The sequence below is a fragment of the Mauremys mutica genome, chromosome 12, assembly GCF_020497125.1.
Source record: "Mauremys mutica isolate MM-2020 ecotype Southern chromosome 12, ASM2049712v1, whole genome shotgun sequence".
NCBI classification, from domain to species: Eukaryota; Metazoa; Chordata; order Testudines; family Geoemydidae; genus Mauremys; species Mauremys mutica.
The window spans coordinates 5,482,882-5,503,212 of record NC_059083.1 but is presented as its reverse complement, the minus strand read 5'-3'; the positions used below and the strand labels follow the sequence as shown (position 1 = coordinate 5,503,212).

Below are 20,331 nucleotides of genomic sequence, written 5' to 3'. Positions count from 1 at the left end.
CACATAATTCAATGCAACAGCTGGAAAAAGACAGATTCAGCATCCCATGACTGCCCAGCCTTCCCAAGGGAGACAAGGTGGGTGAGGTGATGTCTCTTATTGGACCTGCTTCTGTTGGTGAGAGAAACAAGATTTTGAACTCTTGAATATCCTGGGACCAAGATGGCTACAACAACACTGCAAATGGCCTTCCCAACGCTAGTCACGAGTTTCAGAGCCTCCGATCTAGCCTGCTGTGTACCATTATATAGCTGCTTCTTTCTCATTCTTATTCTCCATTTACTCCTTATGTCTATCTCTGTAAAGTCAATAGCTCAGTCCAGATCTGAGTCATTTTATTCACTGCATTACATAAAAATTATTCACAGTGAGAAAAACTTGATTAAGCTTGGAAGGATTAGATTTTTAATTGGTAAATGTCAGTAAACGTCGAGTTCACCCTATACACACAAACCGATGAAAAAAACAATCGAAATTTACAGATAGGAAAAGTAAGAAAACTGCTGCTGGAGAACATCTTAGCGTTTGATTTAAGGATATTTCCATTGTATAGTTTGATGTGTGATGCTAACAGCTTGTGTTGTAACGGTTATAAAGCTTTAACTTTTTGAATAGCATGTCTGCTGTCATGAAATAATTATTGTCTGACACCCCATAGAATTTTCCACAACTGTGAAAATTTAAAATCAATAAAAATAGAAAAAATGCTTTAAATTAAACATCGATATTATCCATCAAAATTATTTAAAAAAATGAATTTTGCCAAGCTTAATTATTATGGACTGGCAGCAGTTTAATGAGGCTATTCGCAATCTGAAACTTCCTGTTGAGAGAGACTTTGTACAGAGAGGATGAAAATCCTTTCTTCACAATCTTGACATAAGACTTTACAAACCCTAAGGCCCCGTCAGTTGGGCTCACTGTAGTCTGACACCAGTGCACTCACTTCATCTGTCTCAGGTCATCTGTACACAATGGTGACCCCTGAGAGCAATGCAGATGCACAGGGACAGGACATGTGATTAAAGGTGGTATTGTAACACATATGCACAAAGGGGCAGAGTTAAGGTTATACACTGAGCCTTAACACTTTCATTTCCTGAGTTTTGAGCATTTAGCTATGCAATCTTACCGGGATGGAGGGGAAGCATTTCATTACTAAAAATGTCCAGCTTGTTTTTTACTGTAATTGTTATTCACTGTTGCCTTATTAATTATATCCAAGTGTCCCCTACAGTTTTGTTTAATTTGACATGGTTAATAGGACACTAGCTAGTTTACACCGCAGAGTGCCTCTATGACATAGCCTTTTGGATATCTGGAAGTAGTTTGGAATAAGTGTTGCAGATGAGCTAAGCATAAGACTCTAGTTTGAAACTCTATCCGTTAGTAGTGCTGGGTGAATGATTGATTTTTCCATTCGGCCAGCAAATCGAAAAATCAGGGGGAATATTTGGTTTGGTTCAGAAAATCTTTGGAATGTGTACACAAAGTGGAGAAGCTCATTTCAGACCAGCAAACTTCATGGGTGGGTGTGTTAACCTTTAGCTCACTTGTCACTTACATATTCATTGAGCCAGAGAAAGCGAATGATTTAAATGATTAAAGCACTCATGCAGGAGGTAGGAGATATGCCTTGAGATCCCTCCTCGGAATCAGGCAAAGAGCAGATTGAATGCACAGCTCCTACCACCCAGATGAGTGCCAATGATCATCCCATTCCCCAGGCTGTGGAGTCCTTCTCTCTGGCCCAATGAATATGTAAGGGGACTGTTGCCCCCTTACTAACATTCAGTGGGGGTGTTTTGGCTGCTAGCTCCCAGCACTAAAAGGGGAGGGATCGATGGCAAATCAGGACCCTGAGACTGACAGTCCCCAGGAACAATGGCAAGAGGCCAATGCTCCAGGTCAGCCTGATTGACAGGGCAGGCCGGCTAATCAGGGAGACAGAAGGCCAGTGTGGGTCCCGTCCTCCGTGTGTGAGCAGGAATGTGCCTGGGTCAGACGGAGTGGGGCCGAGCTAAGGAGGAAGCAGGGGCCCAAGCTGAGCTGGAGAACAGAGCCAGGCCAGATCCAGAGGGGCCAGAGCTGCAGCCAGAGAGCCAGAGGCCCAGCCCAGAGAGAGCAGATCCTGTGCTGGGAGTGGAGCTGCAGCCAGAGAGCCAGAGGCACATCCCAGGGAGAGCAGATCCTGTGCTGGGAGCGGAGCTGCAGCCAGAGAGCCAGAGGCACAACCCAGGGAGAGCAGATCCTGTGCTGGGAGCGGAGCTGCAGCCAGAGAGCCAGAGGCACAGCGCAGAGAGAGCAGACCCCGTGCTGGGAGTGGAGCTGCAGCCAGAGAGCCAGAGGCACAGCGCAGAGAGAGCAGATCCTGTGCTGGGAGCAGAGCTGCAGCCAGAGAGCCAGAGGCACAGCCCAGAGAGAGCAGATCCTGTGCTGGGAGCAGAGCTGCAGCCAGAGAGCCAGAGGCACATCCCAGGGAGAGCAGATCCTGTGCTGGGAGCGGAGCTGCAGCCAGAGAGCCAGAGGCACAGCCCAGGGGAGCAGATCCTGTGCTGGGAGCAGAGCTGCAGCCAGAGAGCCAGAGTGTGGTGAGCAACTGGGGCCAGCCAAGGGGGGAACCTTGGTAAAAGGGCCCAGCGCAGAAAGACACTCCAGCCAAGGGTCCATGCAGGCCAGGCTGGGAGGGGGATCTTAACCTGCCGGGAGGCTGGCACTGGGAAGAAGGATCCCACCACCCAAAGCCCGGAGGTGTGTGGTCACCACCATTTCAAGTGTCCCACCCACAGCATCCCTGCAGCACAGCCAGGGCCTGAGAAGGAGGCCTGGGGCCTACAAGGAACAGACTGCAAAGTGCCTTGATGTCCAGAGACACTGTTTGTAATGTTCCCTGCCGCAGAGCAGGGTGATGTGTTTCCCTGTAACCGTTCCCATTTATTTTTATTCTTTTCTTTAAATTGATTGTTAAGTAAACAACTTGTATTTGCTTTAAATTGTCTGGAATAATCAGTGGGTCAGGGAGGTGCCCAGTGCAGAGAGGGTACCCCGGAGTGGGGACACCTTAGCCCCTGTCCTAGGTGGCCACAGCAGGGTTGGGGGTTGAGCCCCCCAGGAATCCTGGGCCCAGTCTTGTTGGGGCTACGAGAACTCTGCCAAACAGGAGAGTCCTCAAGGGCAGCGAGGCCTCTGGGTAAAGGAAGTGGGAGCGAGGACTCAGATCCTTTTGCTAGCCCACTTCACCGGGGTAGCACAGAAGCCAGGAAAGTTCCCCACAATAGCGGGACCATTGCCCCGCTTACAAATAGTTAAGTTTTTCTATGACATGGAAGAGCTTCAGCAGGAGAAATCAGGAGTCTGGTGGGGGGAAGATTTGAATTCAAGTCCCTGCTTCAGAGTTGGGATTTAACCATGGTTTCCCCCACCTCACAGCCAAGTGTCCCAACCACAGGGTTAAAGACACAGATATACAGATGCATTCTTGGTGGCGCTGGAAAAAATTTTCCCTGGCTGAACCCAATCAAGTCAAAATCATAAATAGTTTCAGGGTAACAAACTGCACCACTTTTGGCAACTCTCCCGATTTTGTCACGAGTCTCATGATAATAATTGTTTTCCTTCAAGCCCCAGCTCCTGGAGTCAAGTGGGTATGTGATGATTTCAGCCTTCACTCTTAAAGAAAAAATAAGTTTCTAGCTCTTATGGCTGCATAGAAAGCTTCAAAATGTGACCCTGGTGCACCCTAAATGCTCAAAAAGCAGAAGACGAATAAAAAGAACACCAAAGCCATTATTTTTACCTAATCTCATGATTTTAAAGCCAATCTCATGATTTCTGGTGAGTCTGACTCACCATTTTTGAACATTTGGCATTGGCAATACTGCCATGGTTTTCCAGATGACTGTCCCCCTTTCAGGAGTCTGATTTGTCTTACATCCCCCCAAGTTTCACCTCACTTAAAAACTACTGGCTTACAAAATCAGACATAAAAATACAAAAGTGTCACAGCAATACTGTTACAGAAATAAATTGCTTACATTCTCATTTTACCATCTAATTATAGAATAAATCAATTGGGATATAAATATTGTATATACACTTCAGCAGATAGTATAGAGAGCAGTATAAACAAGCCATTATATGAAATTTTAGCTTGTACTGACTTCGCCTGTTGTAAAATGAGCAAAACGCTAGATGAGTTGATGTACCTCCAGAAGACCCCTGTGTTCCCCTAGGGGTACCCCACGTGCCCCTGATGGAGAACCACTGGGTTCGATGCTGGCTGGGTCTCTCGCCTGCTCTCGGAACCAGTGGGCACAGCTGGTTCTGGGAAAGGGGAGTACCAATGAGCCAGCAGGTTGATCATACATTATTTCAGTACTTTATACACCTTCTACTGTCCTTTTCTAGAGCTGTACAGCGCTGCTGCGGGAGTATTCCCGCGGGAGTGCTTTGAAGTGCGAGTGTGGTTGTGGCGCCAGTGCTGGGAGTGAGCTCTCCCAGCGCTGCAGGTACTCCACCTCCCCGAGGGGATTAGCTTACAGCACTGGGAGCCGCGCTATTTACACTGGTGCTTTGCAGCTGTAACTTGCTGCGCTCAGGAGGGTGTTTTTTCACACCCCTGAGCAAGAAAGTTGTGGCGCTGTAAAGCGCCAGTGTAGCCAAACCCCTAGTCTTTTCCTTCCAACCCAGTGCTCAGGCAAAACCCTTGTCACCCAAGTTGAACTCTGCAGGCTGGGGAGTGATCGAGCTATCAGGGATCGATTTATCGCGTCTAGTGTAGACGCGGATAAATCGATCCCCGAACGCTCTGTCGTGGACTGCTCCGGAACTGCCCCCAGCGAGAGGCGGAAGTGGAGGCTGCGTGTCTTAGATTGACACCCGCCCGGCCCCATGTAGCGCAGGGCTGAGAGTGTCAGAAACGTGACCAGGGAGGCGGCGTCTCTCCCGAGAAGCCTAAACCGAAAGCGTCTCGCCCGGCCATGGCATGGCTGCGGCTCAGGACGCCCTGGAAGGTCTCCGGGCTCAATGTATTTGCTCGCTCTGCGGGGATTATTTAAACAACCCGGTGATCATCCACTGCGGGCACAACTTCTGCCGGGGCTGCATCACGCGGTGCTGGGAGCAATTCCGGGACCGCTTCCCCTGCCCGCTGTGCCGGGCGGAGAGTCCCGAGATCCGGCTGCGGCCCAACCGGCAGCTGAGGAACGCGGCGGATTTATTAATCGAGCAGCGGAGTGTCCAGCCGCGGGGAAGCTGGGCAGGTGACAGGGTGTGTGAGCTGCACGGGGAGCGTTTGAACCTGTTTTGTGTAGAGGATCACACGCCGATCTGCGTGATTTGCAGAGCGTCCCAGGCGCACGGGTCTCACCCCGCGGTGCCCATCGAGGAGGCATCGCAGGGTTTCCAGGTAGGAAATTCTGCAAATGTTGGTTTCACATCATGGAAATCAGGGATGGAAAAGATCCCGCTCCCCCGCCCACTCCCACCGTCTCCCCAAGCCAAACAACGATCATTTAGTGTCACCCCACAGTTCGGGTGACTGTATTTCCCAAAGAGAAAAAGGGGCCCCCCAGCTGGTCCCCCGAACCCGCTCCTTCCCCCGCCCCCCCCCCCCCCCGCGTGAGGCTGCTGGCCCATGGCTAGACCCCCGCCCCTGTAATCTCTGAAAAACCACGTTTTGTTCTAATTTGCTACTCTAGGGTGGCACTGAGCAATGACGTATGCTCAGTAACATCTGCTGAAGCCCCTGCCCTTAAAAAAGGGGCAAAGCTGGCAATCAGAGCGGGGGAGGGGGGGCGGCCAGGGTCTGAGCAGGGGGTGGAAACTGACTGGTGGGGGGAGGGTGTCAAGCAGCTGGAGGCGGGGGCAGGATAGGGGCTGAAGGGCAGAATCAGGAAGGAGCCAGAGTTAAGCCCAGGGGTGAGGCGCTGCCAGAGGGTGACAAAGGGCAAACCCCTGGCACAGGCAGGGGCAGAGGGGGTAACAGTTACCCCAGTGCACTGAGACACCCGTGTTTGCAAAACTAGGGAGGGGGGCAGAGGGGCTTTTTTATTTCCTCTCTGACAGGACAGTGCCTCTCAGCACGGGCTTCTCTGGGCTGGGTTATTAAAGGCGCAGGCATCCCAATGCCTAGTCACCACAGCTCCTCTCTGTCCGATGTAAGCTACTGAGGTGCTGCAGGAGACTTGATTCAGTGAAACATTTTACATCTTCCCCCATCGGAAACAAAGCCTCCCTTGTCACTGTGGCTGCTGCTGGAATTCCCTCTTAGCCCTGCATCCTTTACCTTTGTTATTGTGCAGATGTGTGTCATTGTGCTATTAAATTTATACTGTAATAATAAATACTCACTGGAAATATGTATAAGTAAGTACAGTAATTCCTCCCTTGACTTTGTAGTTACATTCCTGAAAAATACTACTTTAAGTGGAAGGATGTTAAGCAAATCCAATTTCCCCGTAAGAATTAATGTAAATGCAGGGGTTAGGTTCTAGGGAGACAAAAAACTATATGTTATATAGATATACACACACAGTGTACATTTTAAACAAACAATTTAATAGTGTTCACAGCTATGATGATTGTGAAGCTTGGTTGAGGTGAAGTTAAAGGGTGGAAGAGGGTGGGATATTTCCCAGGGAATGCCTTGCTGCTAAATGATGAACTAGCACTCGGCTGAGCCATTGTTGTTAATGTAGCCTCTCACACAAGGCAGCACGAACAGGAGGGAGGTGAGACAGCATAGCAGACAGACACACACCTTGGGTGTGGGGGAGAGAGAGAGAGATACACACTGCCCCTTTAAGTAAGCTGACCCACTCTAAGTGCATTGTCTTTTTAAGGGGTCAGGAAGTTGAGACAGCAGCTGCTGCCCCAAGATCTCTCTGTCTCTCCATCTGTGCCCCCTCCAGGGGCGGCTCTAGGCACCAGCAAAACAAGCTGGTGCCTAGGGCGGCAAAATATAGGGGGCGGCAAAAGGCTGGGGAGCAGCCCGTCCCCTGCAGCCGGGCAGGGCCGCGCTACCGGCTCCGCTTGGGGGAGAGGGATGGCCCCTTACCGGTAGCGCGGCCCCGCCTGGCTGCAGAAGACGGGCCGCTCCTCCTCCGCTTGTTCCCCAGGGCCTAAACAGCCCGGCAGCAGCTTGGCTGGGGGGGGGGGCGGGGCGGGGCCCCGCCCCGCTCAGAGCCACGTGGTCAGGGGGCGGGGCTACAAGCTCCGGGCCGAGGGGAGGCAGCTGAGCTCAGCCTGGAGCTTGCGGCCCCGCCCCCTCCCCACGTGGCTCTGAGCGGGGAAGAGCTCAGCCCCCTCCGGAGCCATGCGGCTGCTGCGCGGTGAGCAGCCGGGGGGTGGCTAAGGGGCAGGGAGTCCCGGGGACACTCAGGGGGCAGGGAGGGGGCACAGGTTCTGTGGGGGGGGGCGGTCAGGGGCCAGGGAAGGGGGGTTGGATTGGGGGGGTCTCAGGGAGGTGTTTGTCAGGCACCCCCTGACCCCATTACCCCCCAGGCCCAGCCCTGACCCCCAGCTCTGAGCCCAGCCCCTCTGATCCAGACACCCCCCCACCCCATTCCCCCCACAGCCCTGACTCCCAGCTCCGAGTCCAGCCCCTCTGATCCAGACACCCCCCTCACCCCATTCCCTTCACAGCCCTGACCCCCAGCTCCAAGCCCAGCCCCGAGCCTAGCCCCTCTGATCCGGACTCCTCCCTGACCCCATTCCCCCCACAGCCCTGACCCCCAGCTCCGAGCCCAGCCCCTCTGAGCTGGGCACCCCCCTCACCCCATTCCCCCCACAGCTCTGACCCCCAGCTCCGAGCCCAGCCCTTCTGATCCGGACTCCTCCCTGACCCCATTCCCCCCACAGCCCTGACCCCCAGCTCTGAGCCCAGCCCCTCTGAGCTGGGCACCCCCGACCCCATCCCCCAGTACCCTGACCCCCAGCTCTGAGCCCAGCCCCTCTAAGCTGGGCACCCCCTGACCCCATTCCCCCCACAGCCCTGACCCCCAGCTCTGAGCCCAGCCCCTCTGATCCGGACACCCCCCTCACCCCATTCCCCCCACAGCCCTGACCCCCAGCTCCGAGCCCAGCCCCTCTGATCCGGACACCCCCCTCACCCCATTCCCCCCACAGCCCTGACCCCCAGCTCCGAGCCCAGCCCTTCTGATCCGGACACCTCCCTGACCCCATTCCCCCCACAGCCCTGACCCCCAGCTCTGAGCCCAGCCCCTCTGATCCGGGCATCCCCGACCCCATCCCCCACTGCCCTGACCCCCAGCTCTGAGCCCAGCTGCTCTGAGGCGAGCCCCTCTGAGCCAGACAACCTCTGACCCCATCTCCTCACAGTCCTGAGCCCAGCCCCTGTGAGCCGGGCACCCCCCAGAGCCCAGCTCCCCACCCAGCCCTGGGCAACAGCAGCACCACCTCCAGGCAGTGACAGCCCATTGGCACCAACCATCACCCAGCAACAGCCCATTATGTAATTGCAAATGTAGACAGACCAGTAAAGCATTTAATGTTTTTAAATAATGTATTTGGTGTATTTTCAAATTATTACAAATTAATTTTCACTAGTTATTTTTTACATTTCCAAATACATGTTACTATAGTATTGCAACTTTTTTTTATGAAAGGGGCCCCCAAAATTGTTTTGCCCTGAATCCTCTGGGCGGCCCTACCCAGTGTGTGTGAGGAGCCGGGGAGGGAGGGAAACAGGGTCCCCTGGAGCCGAGCCCGGGCTGCGATGGTGGCGAGGGGCTCCTGGAGTGTGTGAGGAGGTGAGCGGCCGGCTGGGTTCGTCGGTGCTGAGCAGGTACCCCCCCAGCCGGAGATCCTCCCCTTCCCTCCTGCCAGGGCTGGGCCAGGGCACCGTGAGGCTGAAGAGCAGCAGGTCCAGGGGGCTCTCCAGGTCCTCGGCCGCCAGCATGTCGTGGGTGAGGGCGGTGAGCGCGAACTGATCCACCTTGGCCACCAGCAGTGCTGCGAAGCCCAGGGAGGGGGCCGTGTTCTTTGCACCACCCTGTAGCCGCGCCGCCACCTGGAAGTACCCCTGCTCCGCGCCGCCCAGCAGCTCCACCCGCATGGGGACAGAGTCGCAGCTGGGCCAGGGCTCGGCTGCAGTGTGCTGGTAGCGGATCCCACATTTGGGGGGGAGCCCAGTGCTGGGGCAACAGGGGGTGTGAGTGGGGGGTACTGGTGGGCGGGGGGGGGGCTCATGTCTGGGGGTGGGCAGCCAAAATTTTTTTTGCTTGGGGCAGCAAAAAACCTAGAGCCGGCCCTGGCCCCCTCCCTTCTCTATATGGAGAAGGGGTAAGTAGGGTGCAGGAGCAGGGGGGAGGGGGACACCCTGACATTAGCAACCGAAACTAAACCCGTTTTTCTTTTGTTAGGAACAAATTCAGAGACATTTGGAGAGTTTGAAAAAAGAGAGAGACGAGATTCTGTCGTGTAAATCGAGTGGGGAAAATACAAGCCAGGAACTACTGGTAGGTGCCGTTCTTACTCAGAGGCAAATGTGCACTGGGACGTTATTGATACTCTGCTTAGTCTAACGGAAGAAGAACAGTGAGAAACCTCTTCCCTTCCATGAAAGATTATTGCTTATTTATTCTCCTTGTAAAGAAAAACTGTTCTGCTATAATTCAATATAAACAGGAAAATGGAGCATTAAGGAAAGAGGTTTAATAATCCAAATATTTCCATTGATAATGTGAATGTAACTTGTCTAGCTAACAGTAGTTTCTCCTTTAGTCTTTCAGCTAGAGCTGGTCGAAATTCAAGCAGAAAAATGTCCTGTAGGAAAATGGGATTTAGTAGAAAAAAACTTTTTTTCCATGGGAAAATGTCTTTTGCAAATAAAGTTTTTTGACAGGAAATTTCAGAATGAACAAAAATGTCTATTTTCATTTCAAACTGAAGGTTTCATTTTGGGTTTTACAAAGCTGAATTTTTTTTGTAAATTTCAAATGTTTTTTATCCCTTTTGCCACTTATACAATAACATGAGTAGTTTCCAGTTTTTTTCTCCCAGATTTTCCTTTTTGCCAATTTTTCTAAAATGGGAGAACTTTTGAAGAGTTCCAGAGAGAATGGAATAAAAGGAACAGTGGGGTGGTGGAGGAAATGAACATTATTTTCCTACATTTAGAAAAAAGGGGAAATGTGAATTTTTTTCAAGTTATTTCATGATATTTTTCAAACAAATTAAAAGTCCCATTTTGAACACTGAAAAATGGAAACAACTTTGAAATTTCAAATTTTTTTGCAAATTCTCCCCCATTCTTTGGCTTTACTTTCAACAGGTATAACTGTTAGCATATAATCCTGTTTGTTAACCTGAGATCAAATTTTGGGTTTGACTTTTGATGCTCTGACATCCTTACTAATATGTGTGAAGAACAAAGACACGGTGTGCTGCTTCTGCCTGGCCAGATGGGTTTGTTAGAAAAAGTAAAGTGACTTTTTAAAACTATATTTGTGGATAATCTAAGCACTATACCCAGATGTACAGACACTCTTTCCCCAACCTATGTATTATATAAGTGTTTTTAACATGACCTTTAATAATTTTTGTATATATGAGGACACACATTGGATGGCTGCCTGGCTCCTCTCTCAAGCCAAGGTCAAGCAACCAGTTAGGAGGAGCAAAGGAGAATGGGGAGAGGCGTAAGAAACACTAAAAGCCAAAGAAAAGTCTGGCCTTGGCCAGGACACAACCTCACTCCTCACCCCTCCTGTGGGATACAGAGGAGGTGGGATGAGGCCCCCAGACTCCCGACCCTCCAGAACGGAACAGGATCCTAAGTTGTAAGGGGTGTGACTAGGGGTGCGCACTGCAGGTATATTTGGACCTGCTAAGAAGGAGGGAACGGGGACACAGGCAAGGCTCTGTGGTGTCGGAGCTGGGAAGGGGGTGTAACGATGCTGGTTCTGGCGGGACCCAACTGAGAGTGACAATTCAGGACAAATTGTTTAGAGCAGGGCAATTACAGCCCAAGGCTGGGGTTTTTCCACCTCTAAGGCACCAAACCAGCCAGCCAGAGAGGACTTCGGTTTCACCGCACTGGCTAACCACAAATTACACAGGCAATTCCCTTAGACACTCCAGTCTCCCAGTATCACCACCAGTGCCACTCGTCCTGGGGATGAACGGTTATGAAAACCAACACCCCAATAAAAGAAAACGGTTCTCACGATCCTAAAGGACCAAGCCCCAGCCCCAGGTCAATATACAAATCAGACCTTACCCACAAATCACGCTGTTGCCAATCTAAAGGTTTATTCATAAAAGGAAAAAGATAGGAGAGCTAGAATTGATTACATGGAATCAATTACATACAGTGATAGTAAAGTTCTTGGTTCAGGCTTGTAGCAGTGATGGAACAAACTGCAGGTTCAAATCAAGTCTCTGGAACATCCCCAGCTGGGATGGGTCATTTAGTCCTTTGTGAGAGCTTCTGTTTGTAGCAAAGTCCCTCCAGAGGCAAGAAGCAGGACTGAAGACCAGATGGAGGAGCTGCAGCAGCTTTTTGTAGTCTCTCTTGCCATGTGGTCTCTGCTTTCTTTGTCCCAAGGACAAGCTGTCCATCCCATGGCCTGGAAAAACCGCAGAGTTCTGTCCATAGGCAGGTCCCTGCCTGCCTTGCTGAGTCACAAGGCGTGTCTGCCTTCCCTCCATGGGTCAGTTGTACAGCTGATGGTCCTTAAAGGGCCATCAAGCAGGCTAGGCAGAGCTGACACCAAGTTGTCTGGGGTGTCACCCAGAAGCAGAGCATAAGTTTGAAATACAGACAGTACAGATCCAATATTCATAACTTCAACTACAAACCGATACACACATACAGCCAGCATAATCCTAACCAGCAAACCAGAACCGTGTCTTAAACACCTTTGTACAAGATTTGGTGCCACTACAGGACTTTGGTTGCAACAATGATCTATACGGTTATAGATTCTGTCAATAATGTCACAGGGGGCCGCGGGGTGGAGGCTCTGCGGCGTCTGGGCAGGGGGCCGCGGGGTGAAGGCTCTGCTGGCGTGTAGCGCTCTGGATATTCTTGCTTGGAACTAACCCCAGCAAACATCGCATTGCCTGCGCTTTGGACTTTTGGTCTCCTGTTTTCTGTCTGCGTGAGACGAACCAGGGGAGGGTTAACGGAAAGCCCTCGAACAATAACCACAACAGAATAGTGAGGGCAGCCGCTATAGAAATCTGCTGCCCCGGAGAAGGCTGGTCACTTAATACCTCACCAAACCCTACTGAAGTCATTGATTGTTGTCATAAACAGTTAGTTAAGGGTTAAGGTTTTTGTCTACCTGTAAAGGGTTAACAAGCAGTACCTGTAGACACCTGACCAGAGGACCAATGAGGGACAAGATATTTTCAAATCCCTGTGGAGGTTGTTTTTTTCCCCAGTTCTTTGTTTTCTTAGAGAGTCTCTCTTGGGTATTAAGAGAGTCCAGACATCTTAATCAAGTCCTCCCAGGTTTCTGCAACAAATTCTTCTATTCAAGCTAGTGAGTATTAGCAAGGAACTAGTATTCTTATACTTTTATTTCTGTATTTGCAATTCTGTGTTTTGCTATAGAATTTCTTTAAGTCTGTACTGATATTGCTTTTACTGAGAAAGGGGGAGGGAGAATTCTCTCCAGAGATTGATAAGTTTAGACCCTGTATTGTTCCATCTTGGTTACAGAGACAGTGACTTTTCTTTTTTATTCTTTAATAAATTCTTTTCTATTAAGGACTTGGTTGGTCTTTCCTTGGGTGGATTCTCAGGGAAAGAGGAGGGGGAGGTATCCCTCTGTAGTTAGATCCCGGTGTCTCTCCTAGGAAAAGGGATGGGGGAGGAAGCAGGGGGGAATGGTTTATTTCTCCTGGGTATAAGAACTCCATGGATTTGGGGCTCTTGGGATCCCCTAGGATTTTGGGGAAGGATTGTGTCCCAATCCACGTAATTGATTGGGTGGTGGCAGGCTTACTAGATCTAAACTAGGATTTTAGTTTAGAGGGAAACTAGTGCAGGTCCCCACATTGGAACCCAACAGCTCTAAGTGGGGGTGAGACCTATGACATGGTGGCAGCGGTCTTCCGGACCCAGAGAGAGAGGCACGGCTTTTCTACCAAAGGCACTCTGAGGCAGTTTCAGGGTTAGAAGGATTTTCAGTTTTTTGCAGGGCTTTCTGTTACAAAGCCCTCCTGCTGAGAGGTGCTTCCTTCCATTGTGATACGAGGTACCACTCAGGATTCCCTAGGTGGGGGGGAAAGTGCTCGTCAGAGCTGATTCCCGTCCAGCGGGAAAAACAGGTTTGGGGGGGGGAGAGAGGAAACCTCAAGCCAGATTTTTTTTTTTCCTGGGTCTTTTGAAATGCTCAGGAGGCAGGAGAACACAGATCCCTGAGGGAAATAGACCAGACTTTTCTCGCAGGTATTGTTAGCAGCAGCCTTTCAGCTGGGCTACTGAGTACAGCAGCTCAGGGAGAGGGAGGGACAGAGAATTTTTTTTTTTGCTCCTCTTTCTCAGTACAAAGCAGTACATTCGCAGACCACAATTTGCAATACAAGGGATTGATTTCTCTTTCTTTAGTCAGTGATAGGCAGGGTTAGGGACTGTCAAGCAACATAGACAGTTCACTGACTGCAGAGGGGTGTGGCCAACACCAAAAGGCACACAAACATGAGTCACAGTGAAACAGTTGATAAACTCGACTTGGCCAGGCTGGAGTCTGAAGAAAAAGACAAAGAACATCAAAGAAGGATAGAAATACTTACTGCAGAAATGGCCAGGGACAAAGCTAACCACAAGAGGGAGCTGGAGATACTTCAAGCCAGAGAGGCTGACCACAAGAGACAAATGGAGTTAAAAGACAAAGACCTGGAATTAGCAAAGACTAAGCAGCAGGATCCAACTAATCCAACCCCTCTTCCAACTACTGATCAACCTTCTCGGGAAAAAATGTCCCGCCTACAGGACAGGTGATGACGTTGAGGCCTTCTTAGAAAACTTTGAAAGGGTCTGCATTGGGTACAAGATCCCTGAAGACCAATTCATGGTAGAGCTGAGGTCACAGCTCTGCGGAGAATTATTACTGGTGGCAACTGAAATGCCTAGGGACAAAATGAACGACTATAGACTGTTTCTAACCAAGGCCAGATACAGAATGGGCATAACCCCTGATCACGCCCGTCAGCGTTTCAGAGCCCAGAAATGGAAACCAGAGGTGTCATTTCCAAAACACGCCTCCTACCTTGAAAAGCATTATTTTTCCTGGTTATCAGGAGCCAATGTTAAATCCATAGACGACCTAAACCTCCTGATAATGATGGAGCAGTTCTTGGATGGTGTTCCTGAGGACATTACACGCTACATACAAGATGGAAAACCAAAAAATCTCACCGAGGCAGGGGAGATTGGAGCCAAATGGATGGCAGTTACAGAGAACAAGAAAACTACTGTCAAGGGGAGCGAATCCCACAGGGTACACACCGACACTAAACCCTACCATCGAGGACCAATCAAGCCCACACCTACAACCCAAGGACAGCCACAACCTACTTCTTCTTCTACCTCACCAGTCTCCAGTATTCCTCATCGGCCCAGTGACCCGTCAACTGGGCGATGTTTTAAATGTAATGAACTGGGGCATATCAAAGCCAAATGCCCAAAGAACCTAACCCGAGTGCAACTCCTTGCACCTTCACACCAGAGAAACCCAGACCTAGATGTCTCTCAAATACCCTCCCACCGTAGGGAAACTTTGAGAGTGGACGGAAAGGAGGTTATCGCATGGAGAGACACTGGAGCACGTGTCAGCTATCCACCGAGCCTTCGTGGACCCAAAATTCATCAACCCAGAGGTCAAAATAAAAATTTCTCCATTCCTGTCAAAATCGGTAAGCTTACCTACAGATGAATTGCCTGTCCAGTACAAGGGCTGGTCAGGAAAGTGGACTTTTGCTGTCTATGACAATTATTCTATCCCCATGCTACTAGGGGAAGACTTGGCCACCCATGTTGAGCATCCCAACAAAATGGGTGTGGTTACACGCAGCCAAGCCAGACGAGCTGCTGGACCCAACCCTGTTCCTGAGCCATCCACCAAGACCCCGTCTGTGTTACCAGAGACCCAGACAGAGGTGGTGGAACCGGATCCCATGCCAACAACTACAACAGTCATAGTACATCCAGTCCCAGGACCGGAACTGGTAGAGCAACCAGCGGCAGAATCAGCGCCAGCACTTGCAACTCCACCGCCAGAGGGCACCAACGAGCCTGAACTGGCAGAAACAGCAGACAACCCTACCCAAGAGGCTCAGCCAGAGCCTGAAATATCACCTAGTGCACCAGCGGAGAGCGGTTCACAGTCAACAGAAACAACCTCTTCACCTACATCGCTTCCTGAGGGATCAAGCCCAAGTCCACAGTCTATGGAGGAACTGGTGTCTCCAGCCTCAAGGGAACAGTTCCAGACTGAACAGGAAGCAGATGACAGCCTTAAGAAAGCTTGGGCGGCGGCACGGAGCAACCCACCGCCTCTCAGCTCTTCTAACCGATCCCGGTTTGTTGTAGAACAAGGACTTTTATATAAAGAACTTCTTTCTGGTGGACACCAGGAAGGCTGGCATCCTCAGAAACGGTTGGTGGTTCCAACTAAGTACCGGGAAAAGCTCTTAAGCTTAGCCCATGATCATCCCAGTGGCCATTCTGGGGTGAACCGAAGCAAAGACAGGTTGGGAAGGTCCTTCGACTGGGAGGGGATGGGCAAGGACGTTGCCAAGTATGTCCGGTCTTGTGAGGTGTGCCAAAAGGTGGGAAAGCCTCAAGACCAGGTCAAGGCCCCTCTCCAGCCACTTCCCATAATTGAGGTCCCATTTCAGCGAGTAGCTGTGGATATTATGGGTCCTTTCCCAAAGAAGACCCCCAGAGGAAAGCAGTACATACTGACTTTCGTGGACTTTGCTACCAGATGGCCGGAAGCAGTAGCTCTAGGCAACACCAGGGCTAAAACTGTGTGCCAGGCCTTAACTGACATTTTTACCAGGGTGGGTTGGCCCTCCGACATTCTTACAGATTCTGGAACAAATTTCCTGTCAGGGACCATGAAAGACCTGTGGGAAGCTCATGGGGTGCATCACTTGGTTGCCACCCCATACCACCACCAAACCAATGGCCTGGTGGAGAGGTTTAATGGGACTTTGGGGGCCATGATCCGTAAATTCGTAAATGAACACTCCAATAATTGGGATCTAGTGTTGCAGCAGTTGCTGTTTGCCTACAGGGCTGTACCACATCCCAGTTTAGGATTCTCACCATTTGAGCTTGTGTATGGCCATGAGGTTAAGGGGCCATTACAGTTGGTGAAGCAACAATGGGAGGGGTTTATGCCTTCTCCAGGAACTAACATTCTGGACTTTGTTAGCAACCTACAAAACACCCTCCGACACTCTTTGACCCTTGCTAAAGAAAACCTAAAGGATGCTCAAGCAGAGCAAAAGGTCTGGTATGATAGACATACCAGAGAGCGGTCCTTCAGGATAGGAGACCAGGTCATGGTCTTGAAGGCGCTACAGGCCCATAAGATGGAAGCGTCATGGGAAGGACCATTCACGGTCCAGGAGCGCCTGGGAGCTGTTAACTACCTCATTGCATTTCCTAATTCCTCCTTAAAACCTAACGTGTACCATGTTAACTCTTTAAAGCCCTTTTACCCCAGAGAATTCCAGGTCTGTCAGTTTACAGCCCAGAGAGGAGATGACGCTGAGTGGCCTGAAGGTGTCTACTACGAAAGAAAACGAAATGGTGGTGTGGAAGAGGTGACCCTCTCCACAACCCTGGGACGTCTACAGCGGCAACAGATCAAGGAGCTGTGCACTCTCTTTGGCCCTTTGTTCTCAGCCAACCCAGGACGGACTGAGCAAACGTACCACACCATTGACACAGGTAATGCTCACCCGATTAGAACCCCACCCTACCGGGTGTCACCTCATGCCCAAGTTGCTATAAAACGGGAGATTGACAACATGCTGGAGATGGGTATCATCTGCCCTTCTACCAGTGCATGGGCATCTCCAGTGGTTCTAGTTCCCAAACCAGATGGGGAAATACGCTTTTGCGTGGACTACCGAAAGCTTAATGCGGTAACCCGCCCTGACAACTACCCAATGCCGCGCACCGATGAGCTCTTGGAAAAATTGGGACGTGCCCAGTTCATCTCCACAATAGATTTAACCAAGGGGTACTGGCAAGTACCACTAGATGAACCCGCCAAGGAAAAATCTGCCTTCATCACCCATGCAGGGGTGTATGAATTTAATGTGCTTCCGTTCGGACTGCGGAATGCACCCGCCACCTTCCAAAGGCTGGTAGATGGTCTACTAGCAGGATTGGGAGACTGTGCAGTTGCCGACCTCGATGATGTGGCCATTTTTTCGGATTCATGGCCCGAACACCTGGAACACCTGGAAACGGTCTTTAAGCGCATCAGGCAGGCAGGACTAACTGTTAAGGCCAAAAAGTGTCAAATAGGCCAAAACAGAGTGACCTACCTAGGGTACCAGGTGGGTCGAGGGACCATTAACCCCCTACAGGCCAAGGTGGAGGCTATCCAAAACTGGCCTGTCCCACGGTCAAAGAAACAGGTCCAATCCTTCTTAGGCTTGGCCGGATATTACAGGCGATTTGTACCACACTACAGCCAAATCGCTGCCCCACTAACTGATCTAACCAGAAAAACCCAGCCAAATGCAGTTAAGTGGACTGATGAGTGTCAGAAAGCCTTTACCCAGCTTAAGGCGACACTCATGTCTGACCCTGTGTTAAGGGCCCCGGACTTTGACAAACCCTTCCTAGTAACCACCGATGCATCTGAACGTGGGGTAGGAGCAGTTCTAATGCAGGAAGGACGGGATCACAACTTCCATCCTGTTGTGTTTCTCAGCAAGAAACTGTCTGAGAGGGAAAGCCACTGGTCCATCAGTGAAAAAGAATGTTACGCCATTGTGTATGACCTGGAAAAGCTACGACCATACGTTTGGGGACGGCGGTTCCAGCTACAAACTGACCATGCTGCGCTAAAGTGGCTTCATACTAACAAGGGAAACAACAAGAAACTTCTCCGCTGGAGCTTAGCTCTCCAAGACTTTGACTTTGAAATTCAACACATTTCAGGAGCTTCCAACAAAGTTGCTGATGCACTCTCTCGTGAAAGTTTCCCAGAATCAAGTAGTTAAAAAGTGTTCTTCGCATGTTTACATGCTTAGTAGTATATGTAATACTACCTGTGTTTCAGTAATCTGTTTATTTTACAGTTCTAGGAGGAAATCACCACCAGTGGTTCCCACTGTTGGTGATTTGGGGAGCGTGTCATAAACAGTTAGTTAAGGGTTAAGGTTTTTGTCTACCTGTAAAGGGTTAACAAGCAGTACCTGTGGACACCTGACCAGAGGACCAATCAGGGACAAGATATTTTCAAATCCCTCTGGAGGTTTTTTTTTTTTTCCCTGTTCTTTGTTTTTCTTGGAGAGTCTCTCTTGGGTATTAAGAGAGTCCAGACATCTTAATCAAGTCCTCCCAGGTTTCTGCAACAAATTCTTCTATTCAAGCTAGTGAGTATTAGCAAGGAACTAGTATTCTTATACTTTTATTTCTGTATTTGCAATTCTGTGTTTTGCTATAGAATTTCTTTAAGTCTGTACTGTGATTGCTTTTACTGAGAAAGGGGGAGGGAGAATTCTCTCCAGAGATTGATAAGTTTAGACCCTGTATTGTTCCATCTTGGTTACAGAGACAGTGACTTTTCTTTTTTATTCTTTAATAAATTCTTTTCTATTAAGGACTTGGTTGGTCTTTCCTTGGGTGGATTCTCAGGGAAAGAGGAGGGGGAGGTATCCCTCTGTAGTTAGATCCCGGTGTCTCTCCTAGGAAAAGGGAGGGGGGAGGAAGCAGGGGGGAATGGTTTATTTCTCCTGGGTGTAAGAACTCCATGGAGTTTGGGGCTCTTGGGATCCCCTAGGATTTTGGGGAAGGATTGTGTCCCAATCCACGTAATTGATTGGGTGGTGGCAGGCTTACTAGATCTAAACTAGGATTTTAGTTTAGAGGGAAACCAGTGCAGGTCCCCACATTGGAACCCAACAGCTCTAAGTGGGGGTGAGACCTATGACAATTGTGGTGAGCTTTGGAACAGGCCCTAGCGATATCGCTGCTGGACATTGCCGTGAAGAAGATCTGGGTTCTAAATATGATGTAAGTTTCTTGCTCCTGGGGTATCAGGAGCTAGAGAACTCCAGAAAGAGCATGAATTGATGGGCTTCTGTCCAGGTCACACGCACGTTTCTAAGTGCCCTGCAAACTCAGATCTGAACCTGCAAATAGGTGTCCTGCCAGCCACCCAGTTTGTGCTCAGAATCCCTGTGTGGATAAAATTGGAGATTTATGATGTGACCAAATGTTTGTATCCTAAACTGTGCATTCACAACTCCTCAGAGCAATTGGTGGGGCTCTGATTTTTAAAGCCTGTTTTAGAAACACGGCCCTGTTCATCTAGGTGTATTTTGTGGAGAGCCTCTGTTCCCCAGTTCAAGTCGAGCACTTCTGAGTTTGAGTTCTACTGTTTGCTCCCCAGAAGTAATTCTGGCCTGTCCAGTTCTGGATCCCACACCTGCTGTCCTTCCTGTTATTTAAAGGATCTGGTTTTCTAGATGCCATTGATAAACGAATATCCTAATAATAATACAAGATAGGATTCTTGAAAATCATTAGGAAATCATCTGTCTACTGAGAATAGAATTTGTTCTCCATAAAATATCAGGAGTTAAATTCTACGGGGTTGCAATGACATACCCCGCGTGCATACATGAGGCTTTATAAAATGTCCCATAACTCACTCGTGTTCCTGTTCTTGACCTGAGCTTTCTCTGTTTCTATCTCTTCATTTCAGAAACAGCTCGAAACTGGGAGGCAAAAGATTGTGGCTGAATTTCAGCAACTGCGCCAGTTTCTGGAGGAACAAGAGCGACTCCTGCTGACCCAGCTGGAAGAGCTGAATAAGGAAATCGAAAAGATGGGGGCTGAGTATGTTGCCAAACTATCTGAGGAACTGTCCTCTTTCAGTTCCCTGATCAGTGAGATGGAGGAGAAGCGCCAGCAGCCAGCGAGTGAATTCCTGCAGGTGAGACGGTGTTAGAAACACCCCAGAACCTTTCACAGGGCAAGAAAGTCTCCTAGCCCTTCACTTTTGGAGTGTAGGAGTGAAAGGTCAGAACATAATAAAGTACAATATTGCTAAAGTACAATTTTTTTTTCCTTAAGGGCTTAATAAAATGTCCAGTAAAGTC

At 49.8% G+C, this 20,331-nt stretch overlaps 1 protein-coding gene across 1 annotated transcript in view; it reads left to right on the top strand.

The window, feature by feature from the left end:
* The first annotated feature begins 4,977 nt into the window (after positions 1-4,977).
* LOC123345569 (E3 ubiquitin-protein ligase TRIM39-like) overlaps positions 4,978-20,331 on the top strand; it is a 25,518-nt gene continuing 10,164 nt past the window's right edge. Inside the window, exons 1-3 of the mRNA XM_044982546.1 lie at positions 4,978-5,407; positions 9,384-9,479; positions 19,935-20,165. Of these exons, the coding sequence (XP_044838481.1) occupies positions 4,985-5,407; positions 9,384-9,479; positions 19,935-20,165 (750 nt within the window). The 5' untranslated portion in view covers positions 4,978-4,984. The remainder of the gene's footprint in view (positions 5,408-9,383; positions 9,480-19,934; positions 20,166-20,331) is intronic.